The following is a 25,907-nucleotide window of genomic DNA, read 5'->3' on the forward strand; positions in this document are numbered from 1 at the left end:
GTTGAGAGTGAGTATGAAAGTTTTTGTTCAGGGAGGAGATCCATCTGTACTGATCAAAAGAAACATTAGCATTTAACTTTTAGGAGGGACACTTGTTTACCTTGGATATGAAATCGCTGAGGATCGCAGATCCAAGGATTTGAGGTCAGACCCCAGGTCAAACCTTACACTTGAGGTTCTAGCTACATAATGATGATTTCGATCATCATTTTTACATAATGGTAAAATCCAAAGTTTGATTACTATGTGGGTTCTATGGTTTCAGATCAGCCTTGGGTCTTATATCTGAAACTATCAAAACATTGATGCAGACCAGGACCCCAGAGGCAGAGGCAGGGGGCATAGAGATAGAGGGGCCTTTGGGCCTCTTTTCCAGGTGGAGGGTTGTTGACTTCTTACCAACCCAGAATGAATACTTTTAAAGTTTCTGGTTTTATTAGCCAAAACATTGTTTCTAGATGCCACAACAGGATCTTCCATCAGCGCTTCTGCGAAAACTATTTACATTAACAATGCCTTTCCTAATATACAGTTTATTGACGAAACCTAAACATAAAAAATTGTTATGTAAACTTTGTTCTTCGTTGTGTGGGGAATGGCCAACAAGTTGGAACCGGCTGCAATGCAGAATTGTTTCAGTGTGATGGCTCCCAGATATTGCAGGTGGAGCCCCAAAAAGGTAGCCTGATGTGCTGCTGACATGTCAGCCTTGTGCTCTATTTTGGACATAATGGCACCTCAGACGCAGCAAGAAATCTGGTCACTCGGCGAGGTTCTCTTCCCTGGTGATCTCCTCGACTGGGTTCTGCCCTGCCCAAACAGCAGCATCCTGGTACCCAAGTTCAAAGAATTTGTCCAACAGATGATCTTCTGCTGGTTCCAGCGCCCATTGGAAAAGCTATAGAGTGCAAAGAACCAAGAAGTAACTATATGGAGTCCAGTCGAGCATTACAAAACAAAAAGGTAAAATCTAGTTCAGGACTCTACCTGGCGTGGGGAGGCCCTATCGGTTGGGTTGCAATCAGGACTTATACCAATATTTGTGAGCCCCAAGCGACTTGCTGGAAATGCACATACTCGCACCTACAACATGAGATCAACTATTCATAAATTGAAGCAACATAAGTTAGAAAGCACCAGTTTGAAAAGCTGCAATTTCACACCTGAAAATCTAGGGGAAGTAAATGAGATTAACTTTTGACATATACTGGTAAAAGGTTTTAACCCAACAAAAATATATCTCTTTGTCATCTGATCATGTTCTTTAACTTGGCTCAAGTCTTAAACAGGGTAATTCTGCAGGTTAATTCTGAATCAGTTGCCCTGTGAATAAACTTTTGATGCTTCAAGTACACCACTTGAGTTCAAAGATGACAACCACAAAAGAAAAAATATATATACATTTTTTTTTTGGAAATATATGGAACAAAAATATCAGCGGAATACCGTATTTGTTGCAGATGTTGGTGGCATAAATAATGTTAGCCCTCCATCTATACAGATCCGATTACGATACATTGTAACCGGCCTTGGTGCAATATACCTGCACTGGAAAAGAAAATTTTCTAACTGCTTCGTATGAAAGAGGCAAGAGGACTAAAACTGAGAAAAAATCAGGACAAGGAACTATACCCTGGAATGAATGAAGAGGTAATTACTGCATCAATAAGATCCTTCCTGGAGTCAAACTGATCTACCAGCAATCCTCTTGGCCTCCCAAACACTTGGGTAACTCCAACTGAAGATGAAACTAGATATAGATGTAGTTGATGCAGGTAAAAGGAAAACTCTAAAATTACAACCATGTAAAGGACTGTCTACTTCTTATTTGTCCAAGATATATGATGAATTAAGATACAGCTTAGGTGCAATTCAATGTTCAAACAACCAAGCCTCATTGAATGAAGATCTTCAGGACAAAAGTCCGAAGTGGCATTTTGTTAGATTGGATGAACATTAAATAAAATCACTTATCTAGAGAAAGATAAATACTGCTTCTGAACATACTGACAACACATTCTGTAGTGTTGCTTAATTGACACATTCCGTACTATGTCTCACTTTATCTAGAGAGAAACAAGCAATGACTTTCTGACATATATGACAATGCATTATGTAGAATTGCTTAATTGACACAAATAGAAAAATAGCCACTGCTACTGAACCTGATCAAAAGGGGAAAACACACATTCACACCCATAGGAAGAAGTTTCCCCAATTTGTATTACTCAAGAAGGAAATTGATGACAAAAAGGTAACGGGTGTATTCCCCTGATATACAAACATACCCTAAGTGAATACCGGTCAGACATTGAGGACCAACCCTTATCAGACCATTATGAAGGTCCATGGGAACCAGTCCTGAATTCCAGCTGATTCAGGACCCAAAACCCTGAAGATTTACTACCCACTGCTGCTCGAAAACAAGAAGTGGCACTTTCTGGATAATTCTTTGTCAAGTATATCCCCAGTTGTAGATGAAAGCATGGAATAAGTCCATAAAGAACAATATATTGTTTAGAACAATATATTGTTATCATGTGATGCCCTTGGTACAAAATCAGCAAGTGCTTTCACATTTTCCCCTTTTGCATTCAAATGAAAATTGTTCTGACATTTCTTCTGAATGTTTTTTCTATCAAAAACATAGGCATGTGGTACCCAGCATATCTAGCAAGAAGAACGTTCTAAAGTGAGAAAGGGAAGACAGAAGGGAATTAAGCACTTCAAAAACAATAAGCACAACATGCTAACTTACTGATTGAAGCATTAAGGCTTTAGCTCGAGACCATTCAGTCCTACGTTTCATGCCTTGTCAAGAAAAAATCTTGACAAAAAATGCTAGACAAATCTGCATGGGGTGTTTGAGCAAGATAAGGCTTTCACCTACAACTTCCCACTCAAATTACTTGGACATGCAGACAAAGACTTCACCTTGGAAACAAACTTTCCACTTTCCATATCTTGCTGCTTCTTTTGCTACTTCGAGAAAGGGCACAGAGGCATTCCCATGGGGCCTCCGCTTGAGCATCAAGCTTTGGCCTATAAATCCCATAGGTACGAAACTTAACAGGTTCCATTCATCTCTATTCTCCTTGATGATGAAAACAAGAATACTCATGCAGAAGCAAAACAACTTGCATGTCATGAAAAAAGATGGACCAAGTTGTTCTGAAACGAACTCAGGTGAATGATGCTTACCTCTGATCCTACCATTTGATTTCTTATGAACATCATCCGGTAAAAAGTTTTCAAGTATATTCCTCAGGACAGCCTGTAAAAGGGGATAAATCTATCGGTGGCGTACAAACATATGTTATGTGAATGTTCTCCATAACCATGCTGTCCTATGTATATGCAGAAAAAAATTCACCAGTGCCTAAAGCATGATCTCACAACGAAAACAGATACGAAAAGAAAAAAAAATGCAGGTTAAAAGAACTTCTGGGATGGTCAAATGTGAAATACCTTGATGCAATTTTGCATTTCAGTCACAAATTTGAAAAGCATTAGTGTCAAAGATAAGAGGGCGGTTACCCCAAGACGAAATGCTGTGCCATTAAGTCGACAATCTTCAGCCAGCATTTTCGTGGCTTTCAGAGCGTCCTCCATGGTGTTTCCGGATGCAATAACTGCACAAACTATAGCCCCCGCAGATGAACCAGCTAATGGAGTGTTCTCCTGCAGACATAACCCTAATTGAGACAAGATCGGGTCAAGGAGGGAAAAAAAATAAAGAACTTTGTTATTTAATAGAAGCACATTTATACCAAAGACAGAATGACTGTATTCATTTGCGAGAACTTATGCAGAATTTGTTCGCAACAAATCATCCGACTAAAAAATCCGTCAGAACTAAATTTGTCGACGACTCAAAAGAAATTCACACCTGCAAAGATAAAACTAGGCGGAATTCCCATTTACAACGGACGCTCCTCCTTGCAAACAGCTAAAATTTTGATATTCCACCAAAGTATCAAATTGCTAGGTAATCAGAAAGGCACACCGTTGGGTCTAAGCATGAGTCAGAAAACCAGAGAAATAACGGCATCGAGATAACATAAACTGCAGTTGCACACGACAAAAGCAACACAGAGAAAGAAACTCTTTCCCTTTTCATTACCCGAATGTACCCCTTCTCGAGGAGAAACTGCGCGACGCCAAGATGGTACGGAAACAAAAGCCCCGCCGCGGAGAAGCTGAACCCGGGGCTCGTAATCTTCGACCGCTCCCTCTCCGCTTCGACGTCCTTCTCCCTCCGCTCCCAGATGACGGCGGGATCCGCCTCATCGACGATCACGGAAGCCACACCATCTCGATCGCCCTCCCCGGAATCCACCAGGACGGAGCCTCCGCCGGCACGCCGCGTCCTCAGGAGAGTGGACGCGAGGCCCATGAAGAAATCGCCGGTGGCGACGGCGAACGACCGCTTCTTGGGAAGCTCGACCGACTGCGGAGCATCGTCGGGCGCCTTATCCTGCACCGTGGCGAAGAGTCTGAAGGAAGTCGGAGGTCTAACCGCGGGATTCCCCCTAGGCCTGAAGCAGGTGGGGTTGGGGCTCAGCAAGAGGGAGGGCTTGGCAGCACGGTCGGCAAGAAGGCAGAAGGAAGGGTGGGCGAAAAGCGCGCTGGCCATCGCAGAGCATGCAGCAAGCTTCGGTGCCATCTCCCCCGACTCTTCCCTTTTGAGTTGAAGAAAGCCCGTCGCTGGGCCCCGTTCTCCCCCGTCCTTTTGTTTTGTTGAACATTCCCCTACTTTTGTCTTCTTTATTTTATTCTCAAGGAAACAGTTCGGGTCGGGGTGGCGTGTATTGCCGGGAACCAACCAAGGGAAACTAGCCTAGGAGGAGGAGGAAATGGCTCGGGTTACATGGACCCGAAACAGGTCCATAAAATTCGTTTGATTTCATAAATGGGCGTACTTTTTCTGAAATGCTGTGAACTCCTAACTTTTTCAGAATCAACATAGCTTTTATACATCATTAACAACAATAACACTAATGATGGCGCCTGTACACTGACTGAGCAACGAGCGGTCCCGATAATGTTTCACATTTTCGATGTAGAACTTGCCACCTTGTTCTCGCTCTTTCTTAATTTTCCTTTGTTTTTTGTTTCTCCACTTCTTTTGTTTTTGTTCGTTGGCTTATTTGTATGTTTTATTTTTCTTCGTCTTTTTGGGGATTTTTTGTGTTTTTGTTATTAAATTCCCGTTTTGTCGTCTCTCTCTCTCTCTCTCCCTCCCCCCCCCCCCCCCCCCCCCAAAAAAACACACATTACAGACACTTTTTGACAGCATTTTTGAATAATAATGAACAACAAGAAGAACAATATGAATCGCTCAGGTTCGTATAAACAGAGGATTAAAAAGAGAACAGAATTTTAAAAAGGAAATAAAACAAAATTTTTTTGCTGGTTATAGTTTGAGGGAAGCAATCGCCTCAGGCTTGAAATCCACTCTGAGGCTCAAAACCCTTCGCACTTCAGCTGGGGTGAGCCTCCATGTCATGGGGCCGGAGTTCTCCCCCCAGAAGTCCAGAATCTCAGAAACCTTCTCCAGGTTCAAAATCGTAGCCATTTGAGTAAGCCGCGCGAACTTGTCCCTCACCGTCTTTTGAGTCATGGCAGAGAAGTGGCTCACCAGCGCCCTGGTGTCCCTGTCTAGCTGCAAGCCTCCCAGCTGACTGAACCTCTTCTGCATCATGATCACCTCCAGTCTTTTCACCACAAAATCAATCACCAGGTGCACGAAAGAGTCGTAGTTGTTGCTTGTCATCGTGGGCTGCAGCCATGTGGCATTGGCCTCTACAGCATGCAACAGGCTCTGGACCCATGGATCGTTGATCTCGTTCTCCGCATACTCTGCTTCAGACAACTCGTAGCTAATGGTAGCAACAATGTCCAAGGCTGGACGGAGGCGCGGCGTCACAGTTGCAACCAGCTGCTCCATGCCTGAATTCAGAACTTGCTTGAAAGCATTACTCATTTCACCTAGTTCTGATAGGCATGATTTCAACTTCTCCCTGTCTGCTGGCGCTGGGAATACCTGATACAGCATAAGAGAATTTCAACGGCATTAAGAACAAATGAAAGAGAAAAGGATTGACACCAATAATGGGCACACAAGTTCACAAATTAAATGCAGAATGCGATCAGGCAAAACTTGATCAAATTCTGTTTTGGAAGCACAATTTGCAGTCATAGTAAACTCTGAAATCAAATTGAAAAACAAAAGACCCTCTGTTAGTTAATTGGCATCAGATGCAGAGACATGAAATTGTCACTATCTGGAAACTGCAGCCAGGTATCAACAAGCACCTAATATGTTCCCAAAAGTTTATTATCTATTTGCCTTTCAGGTCAAACGGCGTTTGCTTCGGAGCCTGTTTGGTACAACCAGGTTTCAATAGCCTTCTTCCAAAATCGGAATGTAATTATTGGTTATTTGGTAATGCTAATCCATTTACCAGCTTGAGTCGGGTTTCTTTAAGGCTTCAATCATCAGAAGGAATAGGTAGACTGCATTTTCAGCTGGGAAGTAGCAGATCATGTTTCATTCATTATGAAGCAACATAACATTGTAGACATATGTATTATCCAAGAACATATCAAGAGGCTCAGTTCCATTGACGTAACAGAAAAAGAAGATGAGCTTATTTGGGTTGATGGGAGAGTAAAGTCAATGAAGGAAGGCTGCTTGCTAGAAGCCACTAGGGAACAAGGATCTCAAGAAACATGTAGGAGGTCAATTTGGAGTTACACTGCTCCAGCGAGGGCCCAATGGTATCTTTATGTGGCTTGCAAAGAGAGACTCCCCACATATGACAGAATTAAAAAACAAGGCATAGCGCTGGCCAACTGATGTAGCCTAAGTAAGCAAATGGAAGAAAGCAATAACCACTTGCTTATCACCTGCACAGCTGCATAACACAGTGTGGAACAAGGTGGTTAGGAAGTTTGGTAGAACTCGCACTCCTTGGCAAGGAATTAAAGCTGAATTTTGTCATGGGATGAGTGTTAAGCTGAAATACAAGTGGCTCTCGAAATGCTGGAAAATCAATTTCCACATGGTGATATGGACAATATGGTGGATGAGTAATAGGGTGGTGCATGAGGAGAGTTTTGACAGCAGCTGCCATGGTCTCCCAAACATGATATGGAACTGCTGTAAAGAAGGGTACCGGGCAATCAAGTGGAACGAAGAAGAAAAGGAAATGATCAGCATTTGGCTGGATACTGGGCTAATTTGTGCAAACAAGTGGAGCAGGATAGCCCAAAACACAGCCTTAATCATAGCGAGCTACCACAAAGGTAGGCAGAAGTGCAGCTCAGCAGCCATGGGGGCACTCTGATTGTGCGTAGCAGAAGGGAGTATCTAACAAGCGATGACGGTAATGAGTTCAGTCTATTAGAATGGGGTATCAACCACAACGTAGGGAATAGAGAACCAATTACACTCATAACAAATGCTAGCAAATGGAAAAGGAAACTCCGACAACTCCTAGAGGGCAGATGGAGATGGAATACCAAATGGATCATCATTCAGAATGACATGAACAGGGTTACAATTGTTGATGCAGACCGCCCAATTCAGCTAGGAAAGATACTCATTGACCACAGAGAGACTGACAGTTCTTATGAACTTGGTTAAATCGTCTTTTGACCCAATCTTTTTTTGTTAGGTTTTTCTGGAATCTAATTGCCTTGATCTATTGTCAACAAATACCTGATAGCTTTTTCATCTGACTCTATGCATCCCTTATACATCGTTTTTTTTTAGCTGTATATACCTGTTTGTTTCTCAATAAAAGGCAGGAAGCCTATCTCCCAGCGCAACCGTTCATTGGAACATAACATTTGTAGACAAGATCAACAGAAAATCTGGCAAGAGGTACATGAGAGAGCACTTGCCAGTTATACAAAACAAATAACGATCAGTACAGACAGATGGGCAGAAACCAATCATTTCATAGTCGATAACAAATAACTTCAAGCAACAAAATAATTTTTATTTCTTGATTGCACTGGAGAAAGAGCAAATGTCTCAGCCAGAAGCACAGGATATAGTGGGCTAGCAGCAAAAACATATCAGCCTTAAAATTTGTGCTTTTATGCACATGAAGGCCCAAATACACATGCCAATACAACGAATTATTAGAAGATAACTAGATACAATCCCTAGCAAAATTGCATGACTGCCAAAGAGAGTCAATGCAGGCCACCTAAACAACTGAAAACAAGAATCCTTATCTACATGAGAATCCCATACCACTATACCAGGGGATAGTCAATCTATAATTATCCACATAAATAAGGCTCCAATCTCTGGATGAGATGACCAAATCATGAGTCAGCAAAAATCAACTAGAAGAAGGTATTCTCCTAGTGAACTGAAAGTATCATGAGTCAGCAAAAATCAACTAGAAGACGGTATTCTCCTAGTGAACTGAAAGTAGACTTTTACCATTCTAGATGAATAAAAGCTAAATAAGATAAAAAAAAAAAAGACTTAGAACCTAAGTCACATGGATACTTCAGTAAGGTTCACGTACCCGTGTCGCCGTACCCGTACCCAAAGTGGGTACTTTGACACTTGGGTACCTATAGATCCAAACTGCTTAATTTTACTTTGATTTAATTTTTTTCACTTTACTTTTTATTATATTCTTTGGATGTGAAAATTCGATTGATGTTCATATTTGACTAAGGGGCTGCTTGGTTGTCCATATGTTTAAAGTTTTTCACAGGCTTCTAAAACACACTGTTGCAAGAGCCGTTGATATATATTTTTTATGTTATTTATTTGTTTATGTTGATGTATATTCTTTATTTTGATATATATTTTCTAAGTATTTCTTATTGTTCATATATATATATATATATATATATGACAAACCTTGAAATCGATAACTAAGAATCGTTATTATCATTGTCAACAGCAAAATGGTTGGCCACAGGGAAAGAGCACAACCAACAGGATTTTCGAGGAATTCTGTTATTGTATAACGACCAAGATCTAGCTTCATTTTTTCCTGTTGTATTAGTTCTCTTTTTACAAAAACAGTAGAAGAACAGCTGTTCATTAGCTGAAGGAAATTAATAGCCAGAACAGCATAGGAAATCAAATCTAAAGAGCCAAGGAAATTGTGAAAGAAGAGTCCAGCTACATTATGGTGATCAACAAATGGAACCAAGACAGACACTGGCTACACCAGTAGCATCTATCTTCTCATGCGAAGATAAGACATTGGTTCCCAACTTCTCCATACCAACTCCATACAAATTCTTCTTGCAATAAAGAATGGATGTGATCCGCAAGTCTTCTCTCAGCTCTAGCTAGAAAAAAATGTTTTGAACTTTCTCATTTCTTGTGCATGTTGCCAAAGATGGACACCTAAAAATCCCATCCAGATCCACTTAGGGAGATAGGTGAACTTGAGTTGGCCACGAACTTATTTCAACTTGAATAACGTGGAGAGGGAAAGAGTTTGGTGGCTGGGTTTGTGGGGTTAAATATTGACACTTTTTATCATATACTAAGCATAAGATAAGCTCTTTACAATTATTTGGAGAGAAACTCACACTGATATTTAACTTCCTAACAGCACTCGGAGTCATAATTTGTACACTTCTACAAATTTAACATAATCAGATCCGCTTGCAGCCTCACACAATGTTTTTCAGTCAAATTACTTAAAACAATAACAATCATGATTATGTACTGCAGTCTCATTCATGACCCATTATCTGCTTCCTAACTGATTTCTGCTTTAGCTTTTTAATTGAGTCGATGCTCCGCAAAGATCTACCTGATAGAGACACACAGCCAAAACACATAGAGGTGGAAGTTACATGTGTTTTGGCAAGTTAAGTACTCAAATTAATGATATGGTACCAAATTTCAGCTTCAATCTTATTCTGATCCTAACTATACAAAGCACATGAAACAATTTAGACACATAAAACAAAGGTTTCTAAAATAGTAAATTATGAGAACAGACTTCTCTAGAGCGTCCTATTGCTAGAAACTCATCTTTGTTGTTTCTTTTTCCTTGGCACTTTCCTTTTCTCCTGAAGGAGTTTCTACTCTCTTGCGAGCCCTTACTTGTTACATGTAAAGTTTTTATTCTTCGGTTTTCAAACAAGAAAAGTGAATCCCATTTGATTGAGAAGTCCTCATCAGCATAATGTTCTTCAAACACATCATGCGACTATGCATCAAAATCAAAAGGACAAAACCAAGAACTGGCACGTAAAACGACTGAGTTTACTATCTTGTTATCTAAGGACTTGTTTTTTATTCATCTTCTTCTGAAATATAGTTCATGTTCCTCAAAATAAAAATAAAAAAGAATCGGCTTCTTCTAAGAAGCGTTAATCTAAACAAAACAATCAACAAGACTCTTGTTCTTTTGCCTCACTTTGATAAAATTTTGCAACAAAATCGAGGGGAATGTGTTTCCCCGACGCACAATGTTTCAGCATTTAATAGCCAAGAAGTATAACAACGAAAATGAAAAAGGTCCTTCACCTTCATAATCGAGGGAAAATCACTTAACCAACTGATGCAGCGTGCGTATACGCACATGACATGAAATGGCAGCAGAACAAGGAACAAGCTACTCACCTCTGCACAGTTCTCCTCAATCTTGTGGCGCAGCTTCAAGACATACTCGCTGCTCACGTCAATATTGTTCAGAGCAGTTGCAATCTCGGTTCCCGTCTTCTGTACCCCAACTCCACCAAGAAACAGCTTAGCTCCCAAATTGGGTTCTCGACATTTCTGCTGCAAGGCCTCCTGGTATTCATTGCCCAAGAGGTTCATGGCCCCACTGAGGACCGCAGAAACCGAATGGATATTTGAGGTAGAGATTGCCCTCCTGCAACAACTCTCTAAAACGTAGAACACATCATCCACCATCGACGTTGTAAGGCTATCCGGCACTTGCTCGTCAATCTTAATAGCCTTCTTCACATTCTCGACCATAAAGAACTCCTCAAGGATGACATAGTACCCAGTAAGCTCTTGAATCACCTTGTTGAATTCACCACTTCGGAAAGCTTTAGCTGCCCGAGGGCCGATCTGGGCGTCCACGGAGTTCAACTCCCTGATTTTAGCCGACATGAATTCGGTATAATCCTCACCCAGCTGTGCAAGCGAGACTATTTCCTCAAGGTAAATCACGATCTCCCTTGGGTCCGGACCGTCCGCAACCCCAACGGAGAGGAGATTCTTACTGTACGAGTTGATCTCTGAAGCTAACCTCGCCAATTTCCTATAGTCCATATATCTTTTCAAGATAATCGACCCTCTCGAATCACATTCTTCTTGAAGCTCGCAGATTGCATACGCGATCGCGTCTTCCCCGCACAGTCCCTTGAGAACATCTTCGTTCTCTTGCACTGCGAGAACGATATCCTTGAACAGAGTCGTCAGGCACGCCACGAAGTCGGCCTGCTCTCGAGTTCCGTTGTGTCCTACAGACTGTTCCACCAATTCCATCAAATGCTCGAATTCTAACCTAGATCTCAAGGAGATAACCTTTCTAAGATAGGCAACGTAGATCTGCAAAGCCTCGTTCTGTATCCCTAGAGGACAGAAGAGCTTCACGAACCTGAGAATCATCGGGTGGTCCCTCTGGTCGATCGCCGCCGTCAGTCTCTTCCTTACAATCCCCTCCAATAGCCTCTTCGACTCCAGAAGCTGCTCTCTCTGCTCCGAGAACCCTGAACCGCCGAACTCTGCATCAATCCGAAGGAATGTGTGCACGGAATCGGCCGCCGACTCGTATTCCTCGGCCTCGAGCGCCTTCTTCGCTAAGTCTATGCAATTGCCCCTCTGGACAATGGCGTCAATCCGAGAGATCGTCGACCCAACCTGTGACTGCGCCAGATCGAGCTCCCGGACCTTGCTGCTAACCTGATCCGCCAGATCGCACGTGGACTGGATGCTCGAGAGCATGTGATCCGCATCCGCCCTCACGATCTCCAGTATCTCCGCCGATTTGAGAAGCCCAGTGAGCTGCCGCTCAATCTCGGACCTCTGGGAGAGAATGCCCTCTAGCTCGATGTCGAGGCTTCTCTGGTATGCCACGCACTCGTGGAGGAGGCGAGTCATGGCGCCGACGTCCGTGAGCCGTCGGATCTTGTCTAGGGTTTCCGAATTCCCGAAATCGACAGTGGTGGCGACTGCGCTCTCGTCGTGGTCTGCATCTCTCGAGACCGGCGACCCGCTCGACACCGCCATGAACCCCTCCCTCTTCCTCCCGCCCTTCCGCAGATCTACATCACACGATGAAGTTCTTTTACAGGATGGAAACACCGTCGCAACGATGACGAAGAAGATGAAGAGACGGGAAGCAAAATGGAGGGACGGGGCTAAGGAACGGCGCCTGCCTGCACGGGTTCTGGTTCGTACCGCTGTCCGTTTATTCAATGTATCGCTGTAAAAACGATTCGATTTACAGAATCGGCTAACGAGTCGATCCTGTCTCGGCAATGCTGATACAACTCGAACCAGCTTGAAGAAAAAAAAAAACTGACATGCGAACGCCTTATTATATATACTATTGGAATCCACGAGTTGTGTCTGAAAAGATGAGAATTGGAGTGGATCGTGTTAGATCATGATCAAAACCATAGTGGATCAATAGATCCGAAGTCAACATTCACATAGAAATAAAAAGATGGACTATAATAAACAAAAACCAAATTCGATGAAAATATTTGAACAAACTACGAACATTCTATATATTTACGAACACTAAAATTAATGTAAAGCCTGATTTAGTTGAAGTTCTTTTTATGAAAAACACTGACTTTTTTATTATAAAAAATTTAGTGTTAAAGGAGTCAAATGACAATTAAGTACAAAAAATATTTAACTTAATATATGTTTCCTATCATATTTTAAAAATCATACATGTACAAGATTATATTGCTCTGAAGATAGCTAAATAATCAATTTTAAGGTGTCTAGTTTTTGTCTTTTAAATAAGTGGTCTAGCACGCGCGTGTGCGCGTAATATATAATATGAAAGATGTTGAATAAATAAACAAGAAATTATATGCATTGATTAGAAATCATAGATTGTCTTGATTAATTTATAGTTCACAAGTTTACAGAATACTATCTACAAGATTATTTTTAAACTAAATGACAATAAATACTTTTCACTTAAAAAACATTTTACACGTAATATGTTATAAACCATCAATTAAATTTAATGACATATCTGATAGCTCATAACTAATTCATATAATCTTCTTAGACGTACTGGTGATTCCTTATGGCAGAGATGTTTGGATCAGTTGGAAACGAATCTGTTGCGCAGGAATGTCGTTAAGTAAATAGCTATACCAATTTCAACAAAGATTTTAAAGTGCACGACCGCTTGGAGATGCTGAAATGGGGACTTCAAGATTTCCAGCCACAGAGAGATCAGCCTTATAAAACGATGGTAACTGATGGTTCGGAGAAGGTTGGCTTCCTTGCATCCGGTCACCTAGACAGGTGAGTGTGCGCAGTTAAAGCATCCAAGTGGAACGCGCAATCTGCTGATTCATATGTTATTTCTTGTGACTTGCTGATGCCCAAAACTAATAACAGGTTTGAGCCTGTGGATACGGCTGCTTCTGCCTGGCCTTCACTTTCTCAAAGTAAGTGACCTTTAACTAATGAAACAACTACTGATTGATTTTTTTCAGTTTATATTTCTCGTTCCTTTTTGGTCTAGAACAGCAGCAGTTCTGTGTCCCATCCCATCTATGATTTCCAAACCTGTATGAATTCCATGTATCTATGCAGGGGCCGACAAGAGACTGGCCACAGACACTGGTATGGAGAATTTGTCGTCTTATTTCGGTTCTCTTGCATTTACAGAGAATGAAGTCATCCTAACTAATCGCAGAACAATGTGCATTCAACAATCAAGGCGTGAATGATGGCACCTGAAGAGATTATATGGGTGATAGCAGGTCTACGCCAAAAAGAAATGTAGGCACATCAGATGAGAAATTTATGGCTTTTATTTGGGAAAAAGAAATGTAGACACATCAGATGAAAATTTTATGGCTCTTATTGGGGAAAAGAAATGTAGACACATCAGAAGAGAAATTTATGGCTTTTATTGGGAAAAAGAAATGTAGACACATCAGATGAGAAATTTATGGCCTTTATGGGGAGGAGACGACGAATCTATCTTCAGGAGTTGCTACTGCAACTTAGTGTACTTCTGCCGCTCCCTTAAATTCTGGGACGTACAACCAACCATTTTCCAAGGACAAGAACCAGAAAGTCGAAAGGGATCCTAGGGGGGAACCTGATGCTTATATAAAAGCTACAAGCAAGCAGATGAAAGCTCCTTACATTCAAAGTGACTCAAATGCTCTATCAGCAGCAGCACCTTCATTACGAATGTCCTTATCATCTGTTTCACAAACTTCCTCAGGCATTGAAGATGAGGGCCTTTTACAGGGAGGAAAGCATTTAAAACAGGAAATCATCCAGCCCGCCAATGGATCTGTTGATTGTGTTAAAATTTTCAAATCTAACCAACAGCTTGTCGGGGGAAAAGATGTTTTTGGTTCCCATATGAAAAATGAAATGAGACCCCAGCCTGTGGGAACAAGAATGTCTTCATCAAATATCAACCTCGAGCCATCTGGTGTAGGAAATAAAGGGAACATAGCTAGTAACAAAGAATCTACCTCACGTAAGGAGCAATATGATCCTGATGTGGTGTTCAAAGTCAATGTAGGGCCACCTGAAGCTTTTATGTGCGACGACCAGAACTCCGATGGAAACACTATCGACTGCGGTTGGCCATCTGATATTTGGTCTCTTGCATGTATTCTCTATGGAAGAAAACCCTTCGTGTAATATAAAACGTTCTGCGCCAAGTTCAAAGTGATAACTGATAGAAATCATGAGATCTCTTACGGACCCGTATGAAATCCTTGGTTGGTTGATCTCGTGAAAAACTGTCATGCATAGGACCGCAATGAAAGATGCGGATAACTCAATTACTTGAATAGCCTTTTCTTCCATCTCCAGTGCCTTCTCAGGTACAGTCAACCCCGGAACAGCACTGTAAGCTACTTGTACAGATTGATGACCGTTATAGTGCTGTTCCACAAGTTTCTCTACTTTGTAGTCAATTAAAGCAGCTTAATGTTAAATCGAGCATAGGCACAAAGAGTTCTGCAGAAATGTAAGTTGGCATCTACCATGTCTTTTTTGGTAGAAAGTTGATAGCTATTTGTTATATTCCTTTCTTATTTTATGTTGTGTCATGTACAAACAACTCATGAAATTCTAAAGAATGGGAGGACGGATCATGGGTAAAGCCACATATTTGCCAGGCGAGGTATGTGATTTGTGACCTTTTTACCCCCCTTTCAATAAACACGTTACACATTTGTGCCTGCTGTCCTAAATTTCTGGCTCCACTGACCAGAAGATCCCTACGAATAGCAGGGATTTTGCTTGATCAACTTTAATTTTTCAGAAACTGCCCTCTAGCAAAAATAAGGAGCATACAACAATCCGGTCTGGATAAGTGTTCAAGAAAAGTGTCGGTTTCTCCTATAGTGGAAGAGGAACCCTTTCTGTTCTCATTTCAAGACACTTAATCCCGCAGAAGATGTATCTGTCATGCAGACAAGTTCGAACCATTTAGGCTTGAGGTAAGATGCACACAGAGAGACTGCAATGTGGATGAGCAAATAAAAAGCAATTTTCTCAGACCAAGTAGCAAAGGTAATTGCTGAACTTTTAAACTGTATCCTGTGGATAAGCCAAATCGGTAGCACACACTAATACATTTCAAGTACCATTTGAGGAGGTAGCAAACCAGTTGGCCTCAGCACGTGCTTCATCTACCAAGTGAAAGAGTTCTTTCATAAAAGATGTGTTTGCTCCATGAGTGATCCTTAATATATCCATTGCCTTGGTCAAGGATTTGAGGGCATCCAGTGTTGCACCAAGGAACCTGCCATAGCAAGAGCGGAAGTCAAAACCCAGGAAACAGAATTTCTAAGTTCTTTTTAATTACCCATAGACCTTTAGGGAAAAATGAGAATATCGTATGTTTTGAAAATTATAAGCTGCATTGAAATTGACAAAAACATGGTAGAACATATCAAGTCACTTTCATGCTCTTTCTTTTGGATAGTCAAATCTACGGTTAAGCACTGGCAGGTCATCACCAGATCATGTTAAGTATGCTTCAACTTAAAAATTTTGAATGTCCATATTATGAGGTATGCTTCACCTGACATCCATGTCCTCACGGAATCAACTCCTTGAAAAGCTTACAATGAAAATAAAGAAAAAAGTGCCCTCACCATTTGAGCTTCCCACAGGCGTATAATAACATCCATGTCTTCATGGTATCAACCCCTTGAATAGCTTACAAGTTACAATGAAAATAAAGAAAAAGAAAAGGTGCCCTCACCATTCAAGCTTTCCACAGGTGTAGTACTGCAATCCGAGTAGAGGATGGATTGGTGGATATGCTCCTGCAGAAATGTAAACAAGTAAAATGGTAACTGGTGATGAAACTTGAAAACACAGGATTCTGCACAAAAAAGTTCTACATCAATAATAAAAATTGTATTACAACATTTTCTGTGGGTTGCACATGTGGCAGGTTATTAATTCATCAGATTTTGGTTAAGTTAAGAGGTCATCATAGTCCTTTCCATTAATTGACACCAGATGGATAAACATAAAACCAGGTTCAAGAGATACAATGATTGTGAAAGTATACTGTCATCAGAAAGGATGGCTTTTACATGAAGGACGGAACAATTTCACTTATCAATATCAATCAGAGAATTTTCGAACAAAGAAACACTTGAAGATGCATTTTATCATGGCATATGGACATGAGCCTATCTAAATTTACCATGTGAGAATTTATAAAGTAACAGCGGACTTTCAAGTAAAGCAATTGTACTTTGATAAACTGGAATTGTTAGTCGGCAGTACTCGAGTGCTTCTTCCCAGTCCTTCAGCTCCATATGCATCTATCAGCAAACGGGTTGGTTAGATTCAACATAAAACTTTATAATAGCCAGTGACAAATTCAGAGACCACTCTGAATCCAAACAGAACCAACTTAATTAGCACAGAGCTAAAAGGGGGGGGCAGCACCTCTAATCGCACCCTTTTCAAAAAAATTTCCGTTCTTTTTTTTTCTTCTCTCTCCCTCTCTTTCTCTCTCTCCCTCTACAGTACAAAAAGGACATATTAAGCTAAGAACTATGATTATATATGTATATAAATATATATATACATACATATATATATACACCCTTGTCCACCCACACAATTTTTGGGATGTGCCGCACTGGCATGGGCACCCACATTTATGTGACATAGCTTTGTCACATAGCCTTTTGTCCATAAACTCTATATTGTATATACGTAAACCTACGTCAACGAGAAAGAGCTACGGTTCATGCTAGCAGTTCAGGGCTCCGGACCAGAAAGAGAATAGTCTAGATATTAGTCTGGTCTCAGCTAAAGCTAAATAAGCTCAATTGAAATTATGTGAAGGTCATAATAAAGTTTTAGAATCAAAAGAAAAAAAGGAAACAATAACACCTTCAGCAAAGTCTCTCGAGTCCGGACCAACTTAATTGACATAGAGTGGAACAACTTGGCTTGAAGAAGCTCCACTTCTTTGTATTTGACAACAGCTTCAGAGGAGCCTGATTTGACATAGGAAGCATCATCCAGAAAATGTGAAGATTGGACATGTCGACATGTGGGGGCATGCTTGCAATTGACTATCAAACGGTTATGACTGTGAAGTACAAATATTCAATAAATGCCAACATGTTTAGCTAAATACGTTATGCATACTTCCAGAAGAAAGATGTTTAGAAGCACTATCCAACTTCTCTTCCACCTCACTAGAAAGTCTTGTTATCTCTTGCATGTACCGTGGAAATCCACAACTCTGGCATATAAATAGTTTCAGGTCTACACAAGGAAGCAACAGGGTGAACTCTGTAGCCAGTTCAAAATTGTATAATAAGGAAAACTGCTTAGGCAAATCATAAAAAAAGGTCCTCACTCTGTTCATATTTTACCAGGGTTCAGAAGAAGGTAACCATCACAATTTTCGTCTCTACATTTATAACCTTCTAAAATAGCATTTTCCTCAAGATCATCTTTCTGACCCTGCAGTAAAACAGATGCCAAAAATATGTTTGATCTTCATGTGAAGCAAATAGGAGAAAGCAAAAATCTCATCAGTTATGAAGAACAAATAGAACAGATGGTACCACTTTCATGCAGCGGATGCACATACAGTTGAAAAGGTATTGCTCCTTAAGAGCTTTCCGTCGTGTCGTGGTGCTTGCAGCAGTCTCAATATAACTTATTACCACCTTGCAAAATGTCAAAGATTATCAGGAGATGACAACACATCCATGTGTGTTTGAGATTAGAGAAAGCATAAGGGAAAAATGTTCTTACTTCTGAGCCTCTGATTATAGGCTCAACTGCACGAACTACTGCTAACTTTCCTTCAAATAGCAACACAGAATTGGGCAAGCAGCTTTACAAAGATGGAAAATCATTTAGATAAATGTAACTGCACTAAAGTTGAATTTAAAGTACATGCTACAAAATGGTCTATAAGTTTAAGTACCTATGGTTAATAATGGAAATCACAGGATATAGGCCAGTACCCAATGGCCTGAGTTCACTGTCACAAATTGTATGAGCATTGCAAGCTAGCTGCATGTAAAAAAGAAAATGACAATAAGAAACAACTATTTTTACCAAAAAGTTTCACTTAATATGTGACAAGAAGCATAACTCATTAAAACAAACTTCAACAGATTGGAAGGTCCCCTCCCAATATCTCTTTCTCTTAAGCATAATGGAAGGATGTTAGACCCCAACCCAATTTATCGGCTCCTTTTGTTTCCCTTACTTCATGTTTTGAAATTATGTTTAAAAGTAACCCAGTTGAGCCGGGTCAGGTGGACTAGTTAGTTTAGTTGGTAACAATCCACCTCATCAGATATATATATATATATATATATATATATATATATATATATATATATATATATAAAGTGATTAAACCTTAACCAGAAATTATCTTCTCTTTTGAATCTGGGCTTCTTAATTAAGTGTGTATGTTGCAGTGTTGTTAGCAGGGGTTAACAAAGGATCATCTGAATTGAAAAAAAAATTGTATACCATTTCTTGTGAACAAGTTCATTCTAAACTGAAGAACAAGATCCAACTTTACAAGCAGCAAAAGTATTAATTTTTATGATTGAAAATAGCATCAGAATTCTATACTTCAGGATTCTACATAAAATCTTGAGCATTAATTTTCTGAAAATCATCAAAATCACCAAAATTGCAGTAAGTTTCCCCCACCATGGCATAGTGCATGTCAAACACCCTTTGGCGCAAACACTTCAATTCTTCTCATCAAAATGTTTATTCGACAAGAACAAGCACAATCAAAGTCGTTCCACTATATCCGTTTTTGCTAGTAAGGAAGGATATGCAAGAAAAGAAAGTGTCTTAACTCTTAAGAGTTTACCCTTGAAAAATTTTGTGCAATCTCTTTGATACTGATCTCCTCCAATGGAAGGATAACATTGACAAGGTTAGCCATTTGTGCAAATGTGAGAAGCTGTTTCTCATCAACACCAGACATATCTTTGCAAAGTAAAAGTTGTTAACAAACATTTGTCAACCACAAAATAAGCATGTTAATGGGTAAAATAAGAAAAAGGATACAAGGATACGCATCACTAACTCTTCCACCAAGTTATAGTTATCCCTGGCAGTTGTTACAATAACCTGACAGTGTGAAAAATGAGCTAATATTAACATCATAAATCATGTGAAAATAAAACTGAACAGAACTTGTATACTAAAAGAAGTAATCTATCATCTGGACTTTACTACTGATCAGGGATAATTTTCTATGATGGTTGTTGTAAGCACCTCGCAGTCGAATTTGTGTGACAAAGTACATTGTCACAACTGTGTAATGAATGAAAAGAAACAGATTCTACTCCTTGAGAACTCGATGGAACAAAAAAGAATCCAACCAAGGAATAAATGCTCAACTTATTTAACAAGCTAGAGCAACAACTGCTAGAAAAATTTGTCAAGCATTTGATGTCAAGGGAGTATTATCCATGATTTACTAAGTACTAGTCTATATCTAAGCAGATGAAAAGAAGTAACAGTTGAGCATTATTACATGTTTATGTTTTCTCTGCTTGATTTATTTTCTGTTTCCTAAAAAGAAAGCTGCTTCTTAGTTCCCTATGATTGTTAGCTTGTTTTGTTCATCAGGTCATTTCCTTTGAAATTTTTCATGGTTATAGATAAGAGCAATAAGTGGTCTCCTGTACATGTTACATATTTCCATCTCCTTTAAATTTTATATCAGCTGCTTGTCTTCCAGAACCCTATCTGACTTAATGTTATACATGCAATTTCGTACCACTAGTTTCTCCACCAAAATTACTTCAAGTGGTCTCATCCACTGATCGGAATCCTCCATAACTCTCACCTTTCAGTAGATAAGCATGTCAATTTCCAAAGAAGCATCAGCTATTGCCTTCTGTATTGTCTGGGATGGCCTCTGGGAAATGTAAAAGGATAAGTCAGTAAGGCTGAGCATTTTTCAGATTTCGTATCCAAGTAGATAGAGAAACAACCCCAACAACCCTACTTTTTCCACTGATGGGCATAGGCTCAACCAGTTAAATTGCTTAAGGCATTAAGCCATAAATAAGCACACTAGCAGGTTGAGATACACGTAGGTCAGATGTATTTACACTTTGCCAGCTGTACTGTTCATGTTCAACATGTGCTAGAATGAGGCAGCGCATGAATGCCACTCAGACCAAATGCCAAAATGAATTGACCTCTAGTCAATGTCCATATTTTTTGCTAAGGACCCTCTTTCATCTCCATTTATCTAATAATATTCACTAATTTTCCTCGAAATCAATGCTTGGTTGGATATGTGAAACAAGTTGGTTCCCTTAAGTGTCAAACAATGTATGAATACTTTCAGAATTTTATCTAATTGAGTAATAGGCTTATACAAAAACAGACTGGTCAATGAAGGAGGTCAGTTATTTGAAGTGAAAAAGAAAAAGGAATAATGTTTATTGCATCATCAAATATAATATGATAAATCCTTTCAACTGAGGTATATTGCAGCCAGCATGTTGAGGTATGGATGAAAAGAAGCATCAGCAGAAGCTAAAAAGTTAAACTACCAGACAACCAATGGAGGAGATGGGACTGAAAGAATGTGCATTGCAGATAAAGCCTTTAGATAACTAAAACGTGAGCATAAAAAATGAGTCTTATGAGAAAGCTCTCCATCACTTGCTGCTCCAAGTATTGCAGTGTAGGAAATGTGAAACCTTACGAAGTAGCTCACCTTCTCAATTTGTTTCTTTCTTCTTATAAGGATTCTCACCATCAAACGGATAGAAGGTGTAAGCATCTTTCTTTTCTCCTTGCTAAGGCTCACAAGGGCCTGGCATTCAAGCTGATGCAAGTTCCACTCTGCTTTCTGATTGTTATGGCATCATATGCAACAAAAATAAAATAAATCCATAAGTTCATATGAAGCAATAAACTTTCTGTTAGCCACCAACTAACAAGCTGATTACAAGAGTAAGGCACACATGGATAAAAAATCTCAAAACTCATCCATGCAGACCCTAATCCCAGATTAGGGTTCTCCTCCCAGAGGAAACACCCAATAATGTCTGTGATGAACACTGGGCCAGCCCCTGTTTATGGAGATTATCGGGTCAGTCCAATGGACCCGACCCGTGATCCCATATCTGGTATCAAACACTTTCACATTAAGAATTAAATTTAGTTTTCAGCTTTTCATCCAGTAGACAAGGACAAAAAATGCTATTTATCAAAGGAACAGCCCAAGAACCTTGATTTAAAGTTAACCTTTACTAGGTCAAACAAGATTATCTACTATCAGCTTGATTCTTGAAACCGATATGACATCACACCTCATTTTGACCAGGAATGTAGCTTGCAAAAGCTATTTAGGGCATCTATGCACTTTCCTTCATGTTCTAAAGTACAAAGGAATGAACTTAAAGAGTGTAAAGTTTGTCCTTAGTGTGTGTATATTCTGAATGTGTCTTGGATGCTTACGTTACACGCATTAGCCTGTGGAATATCAAACCAAGTAAAATGAAATTCATAAACCTTGAGAAGGGACTTTCCTTATTAAAGACAGGCATACGATATCAAACTTTTCATAGAAATATGCAATTTACTTGCATGATAATTATAAAAATCTACCTGGCACGAACTTCCACAGTACCAGGCCATCTTACACATTGAACATTTTTTCAAACTGTTACTTGAAGAAAAGCAACTGTCACATGTCTTCCCGTGGCACGAAGTATCCACCACAGAGGCATATGGCTCCTGGGAGATAACCACTTCTCCTGTAAAGTGCATGTACTACAAGTAAATAATCAAATTGGATTATTAGAGGTCATAAAAACAAGATCACCATGAAGATTTGCAAAACTGCAACAAAGATATGATCCAGAATTCGTGCTTCAAATGTTAACAAATGCCACAGTGACCATAGGACTACGGATAAAACAATACACAACAAAAAGGTAAAATCAATGACTAATTCTAAATTGTTAAGAAATAGTCAGCAACTCAGCATCCTTAGGACAGAAATAAGAGGACGCTAAAACCATCTAATATTAAGTGAACGACGAATCTGATTTTCTCAAATGAATACACGCGAACATGCTCGAAGGTATTGCCTGAGAAACGCGTGGCTGAAGCGATCAGCACTGTAAATACGAGACTTGCAATGCTGGAACCGGCATGATGATCGCACCTCACGAACCAGGCGAGGCGATGCTACGCATACTCGCCTTGAAGCTTATTGATCCCCTAAACAGTTCGCGACATTTCCGTTTCCACGGTCAAACAAGAGGTCATATGCTTTTTGCGATCTCCGCGTCCTAAGCTACTCATACATGCCAAACATAAGCGAGACGCCGTCAGCGACGACTATTAGTCGCACTGCCGCGTTCAAGAATGCAATCGATTGCACGGAGACGCATAAAGAAAAGGATGAAGCTGAGGAGAGAGACGAACCGGGAGAGAAGTCCCTATCGGCTATTAGGCAGCGGCCCTTCTCTTGAGTGAAAGAGATCGCTAGCCCTTGCTCGGAGAGACTCTTGGGCAATTCCTCCCTGCAATCGCCCATTTTCTTCCCTTCTCCTAGATGATCGCGCACTCGCCAGATCAAATGGGGTTTTCGGCGGGAGAAATAGCCGTTACAGTCTCAACTGCTTATTCTGGTCGCGTTGATAACCGCCTCTTTCGTCAAAATTGGATTTAGGGAGGGAGCTTCGGGACGGGTAAAAGACAGGAGGGTTTTCTTTCAGAATCGGGCTTGACGGGAGGAGAACGCTGAGAGAGAAGAGCAGAACAAAGTGAAGAGATGAGGAACACGAGCGAGCCGCAAAAGAGGAGGGAAGGAAGGACAAGCGAAAGAGAGGGAAAATGCGCGGTTGGGTGTGCACATGGTGTTGATTTGTGTACGCCAAAAAAAAAACAACAACAACGTAGGAGTTGGGGCAATTTGGAAATGACTTAAAAAAATATTTTTTTTAGTTTTCTTTTTTTTTTTTGTCTCAACAAAAAGTTCTTTTTTGCTATTAATTAATAGTATTTTAATCATTAAGCAAAAAATGATGCACCAACCGGCAGATATAGATTGTTGGAAAGGGTGAGGGAGTCTTGTTGGTGACAAATCCACTTTTACACAGATTTTACTCCAAACACAGCCCCTAATAAGATTAAGTCGACGCATGCACATACTCTTGCGATTACATTTGAAAAGGAAAATTTTAAAACATCATGGAGAAGTTCCGATCCTTTCCCCAAAAAAGGAACTCTTTAAAGTCCTCGCGAGTTGCCCGCAATATTAACTCTTTAAATCTTTAGGCAAACCACTTCTAGACCCTCACCCAATTATTAGAATGGGCATGAAAAATATTAAACTGAACTTGATTGAAGTACTGTTCCATACTGATAACTGAACATTGTAGCCTGCACGTTTTACACTAAAACTTGTTTTCATGAGGTACCCAGTTCTCATATATAATAAATTTGACTAACCCGATGACTTTTAGAAGACATTTTGTAATAAGAATATTATATTGTTATTAAAATACATGTTGTAAACAACATGCGTGCTTCTAAAATACCATGAAATATGGTGTAATTTGTAAACTATTTCGTTCTTAGATTTAGAAATCACATCAATGATCAAACTATGTCTCTTAGAATAAAAACATATATGGTATTTTGGAAACATGAGTTGGGAAATCACTTTTAAAAGCCTTTTTATGAAACGCCTTCTTAGATAGTCTTAATTGTTGCACATAAATTTCAAGTTGCTTAGGCGAGATAATAGATTCAATCTAGGACGCTGCCTTGGTTGATTAGACATCTGCAATCTAAGGCACTGCTTTAGTTGACGGCATATCTGCAGGTCCAAAGCTAAAAATAGAGGAATAGTGTTACTTTGCAGTCGTTTAGTACGCAGCAGCAGTGTTGGCTTAACCCTAGCCAACCTCGTTCCTATAAATAATATCATTCCTGGAGAAGCTTCCATGGAAAGCTGTATAAATTTATAATGTCCATAGAGCGCCACTGCTAGTGCTCATAATTTTTCCCCTGTGAAATGTAAAACTATTTCAGTTTTTAATTTGTGATTGTCCAACAATATGCAGTTTTGTGCCTGTTTTAATTATAATGAGATCACATATATCCTGCCTCTAATCAATTCCATCTTCGATCCCGTTAGTATTTCTTTCTGCTCACGCACTCGTTAACCTAAGATTTTTTTTTTTTTTTATTAGAGGGTCGAATTATAGTTTTAAAGTTTTAATAAAGGCTGAAATGTAAATTTTTAATCACACCTTTTAAAAATTATATGATTTTTTTTCCTGAAATTTTGAAGGGGGTTGGCAGTGGCGCCCCCTGGCTCTACCATGACCCTCAAAGTTTTTTCTGGGTGCATGAGATGTGAGTTAGATAAGAATAGATAGAGAATGTGCGTAACACTCACCTGGGTACTGCAAATTCCGGTCTACTGGATGGAGGAATGAGAAAAAAGAGAAGAAGCAGCGAGCTCAAGAAATTAAGAGGAAGCCATTCGGGTGTGCATGAGAAGGCATTTTTCTCATGATGTAAAATGGCGTGGGTCATTATTTGGTTTTATTTTTTCTAAAAAATCACGTATCAACCGTCCAAATTAAGAAATGGAAGGCTGTGAAGATTCCACATGGTTTATATATATATATATATATATATATAAAGCAAACCTCTTACTTTCTTGTTAGAATATATTTTAAACAAAATATAATGTTGTAAGAGAGCCGTTCATTTAAAATCAAACAGATATAATTAACCTAATATATGTTTTTTCGTATAATATTTTTGAGTTCATATGGATTGTGTAAAATAAGTACTTTTGAAGGAGTTTAGCCTGCGCACATGGGGTCGGCTAAACCTCGTAAAGAGTCAGGTTTGGGTTAATTATATCTGTTGTTGCCACAGCTCGCTTATCCTGGGCTCTTGTCCCAACACCTCAAATTCAAGCTTGGGCCTGCCACGATTCGGTTTGGTTAAAATTATATATGTAATTAATAGTAAAAATACATATAATTATATATATAATTAATAAAAATAATATTAAAAATAAATTATCAAATCGAATCTGGTCATCATGCGCAAGCCCAAGCCCACGCCCGAATGGAACCGAGAGAACCGGGTACCTGTACTTGATGCCTTTATCTTATCCAAGTCTCTTTCTCTA

At 39.8% G+C, this 25,907-nt stretch overlaps 3 protein-coding genes across 4 annotated transcripts; all 3 read right to left on the reverse strand.

Annotated features, from left to right (window-relative positions):
* Window positions 1–413: 413 nt before the first annotated feature.
* LOC116259233 (uncharacterized) lies at window positions 414–4,730 on the reverse strand. Its single transcript, XM_031636948.2, has 7 exons — window positions 4,124–4,730; window positions 3,469–3,681; window positions 3,202–3,274; window positions 1,633–1,738; window positions 1,447–1,543; window positions 988–1,083; window positions 414–898 (listed from the first exon to the last, which is right to left on the reverse strand). Exons 1-7 carry the CDS (start codon window positions 4,664–4,666, stop codon window positions 761–763), a joined length of 1,266 nt encoding a protein of 421 aa, XP_031492808.1. The 5' UTR covers window positions 4,667–4,730; the 3' UTR covers window positions 414–760.
* A 568-nt stretch (window positions 4,731–5,298) lies between these two features.
* LOC116259017 (conserved oligomeric Golgi complex subunit 4) lies at window positions 5,299–12,416 on the reverse strand. The gene is made up of 2 exons (XM_031636600.2): window positions 10,628–12,416; window positions 5,299–6,046 (listed from the first exon to the last, which is right to left on the reverse strand). The coding sequence occupies exons 1-2, from the start codon at window positions 12,245–12,247 to the stop codon at window positions 5,417–5,419; spliced, it is 2,250 nt and encodes a 749-aa protein (XP_031492460.1). The 5' UTR covers window positions 12,248–12,416; the 3' UTR covers window positions 5,299–5,416.
* Window positions 12,417–14,138: 1,722 nt separating this feature from the next.
* LOC116259409 (histone-lysine N-methyltransferase ASHR1) lies at window positions 14,139–23,609 on the reverse strand. Of its 2 annotated transcripts, none has more exons than XM_031637207.2 (15): window positions 23,174–23,609; window positions 22,349–22,497; window positions 21,453–21,587; window positions 19,789–19,843; window positions 19,581–19,699; window positions 18,706–18,754; window positions 18,491–18,540; window positions 18,298–18,402; window positions 18,103–18,193; window positions 17,873–17,992; window positions 17,612–17,718; window positions 16,962–17,031; window positions 16,458–16,521; window positions 15,835–15,992; window positions 14,139–15,650 (listed from the first exon to the last, which is right to left on the reverse strand). In XM_031637207.2, the coding sequence occupies exons 1-15, from the start codon at window positions 23,283–23,285 to the stop codon at window positions 15,616–15,618; spliced, it is 1,419 nt and encodes a 472-aa protein (XP_031493067.1). In that variant the 5' UTR covers window positions 23,286–23,609; the 3' UTR covers window positions 14,139–15,615. The 2 variants fall into 2 exon arrangements, with proteins under 2 accessions (XP_031493067.1, XP_031493066.1); XM_031637206.2 differs by having other exon boundaries at window positions 14,143–15,650; window positions 18,491–18,572; window positions 18,666–18,754.
* Window positions 23,610–25,907: the final 2,298 nt, after the last annotated feature.

The sequence above is a fragment of the Nymphaea colorata genome, chromosome 8, assembly GCF_008831285.2.
Source record: "Nymphaea colorata isolate Beijing-Zhang1983 chromosome 8, ASM883128v2, whole genome shotgun sequence".
In the NCBI taxonomy this organism is placed as follows: Eukaryota; Viridiplantae; Streptophyta; class Magnoliopsida; order Nymphaeales; family Nymphaeaceae; genus Nymphaea; species Nymphaea colorata.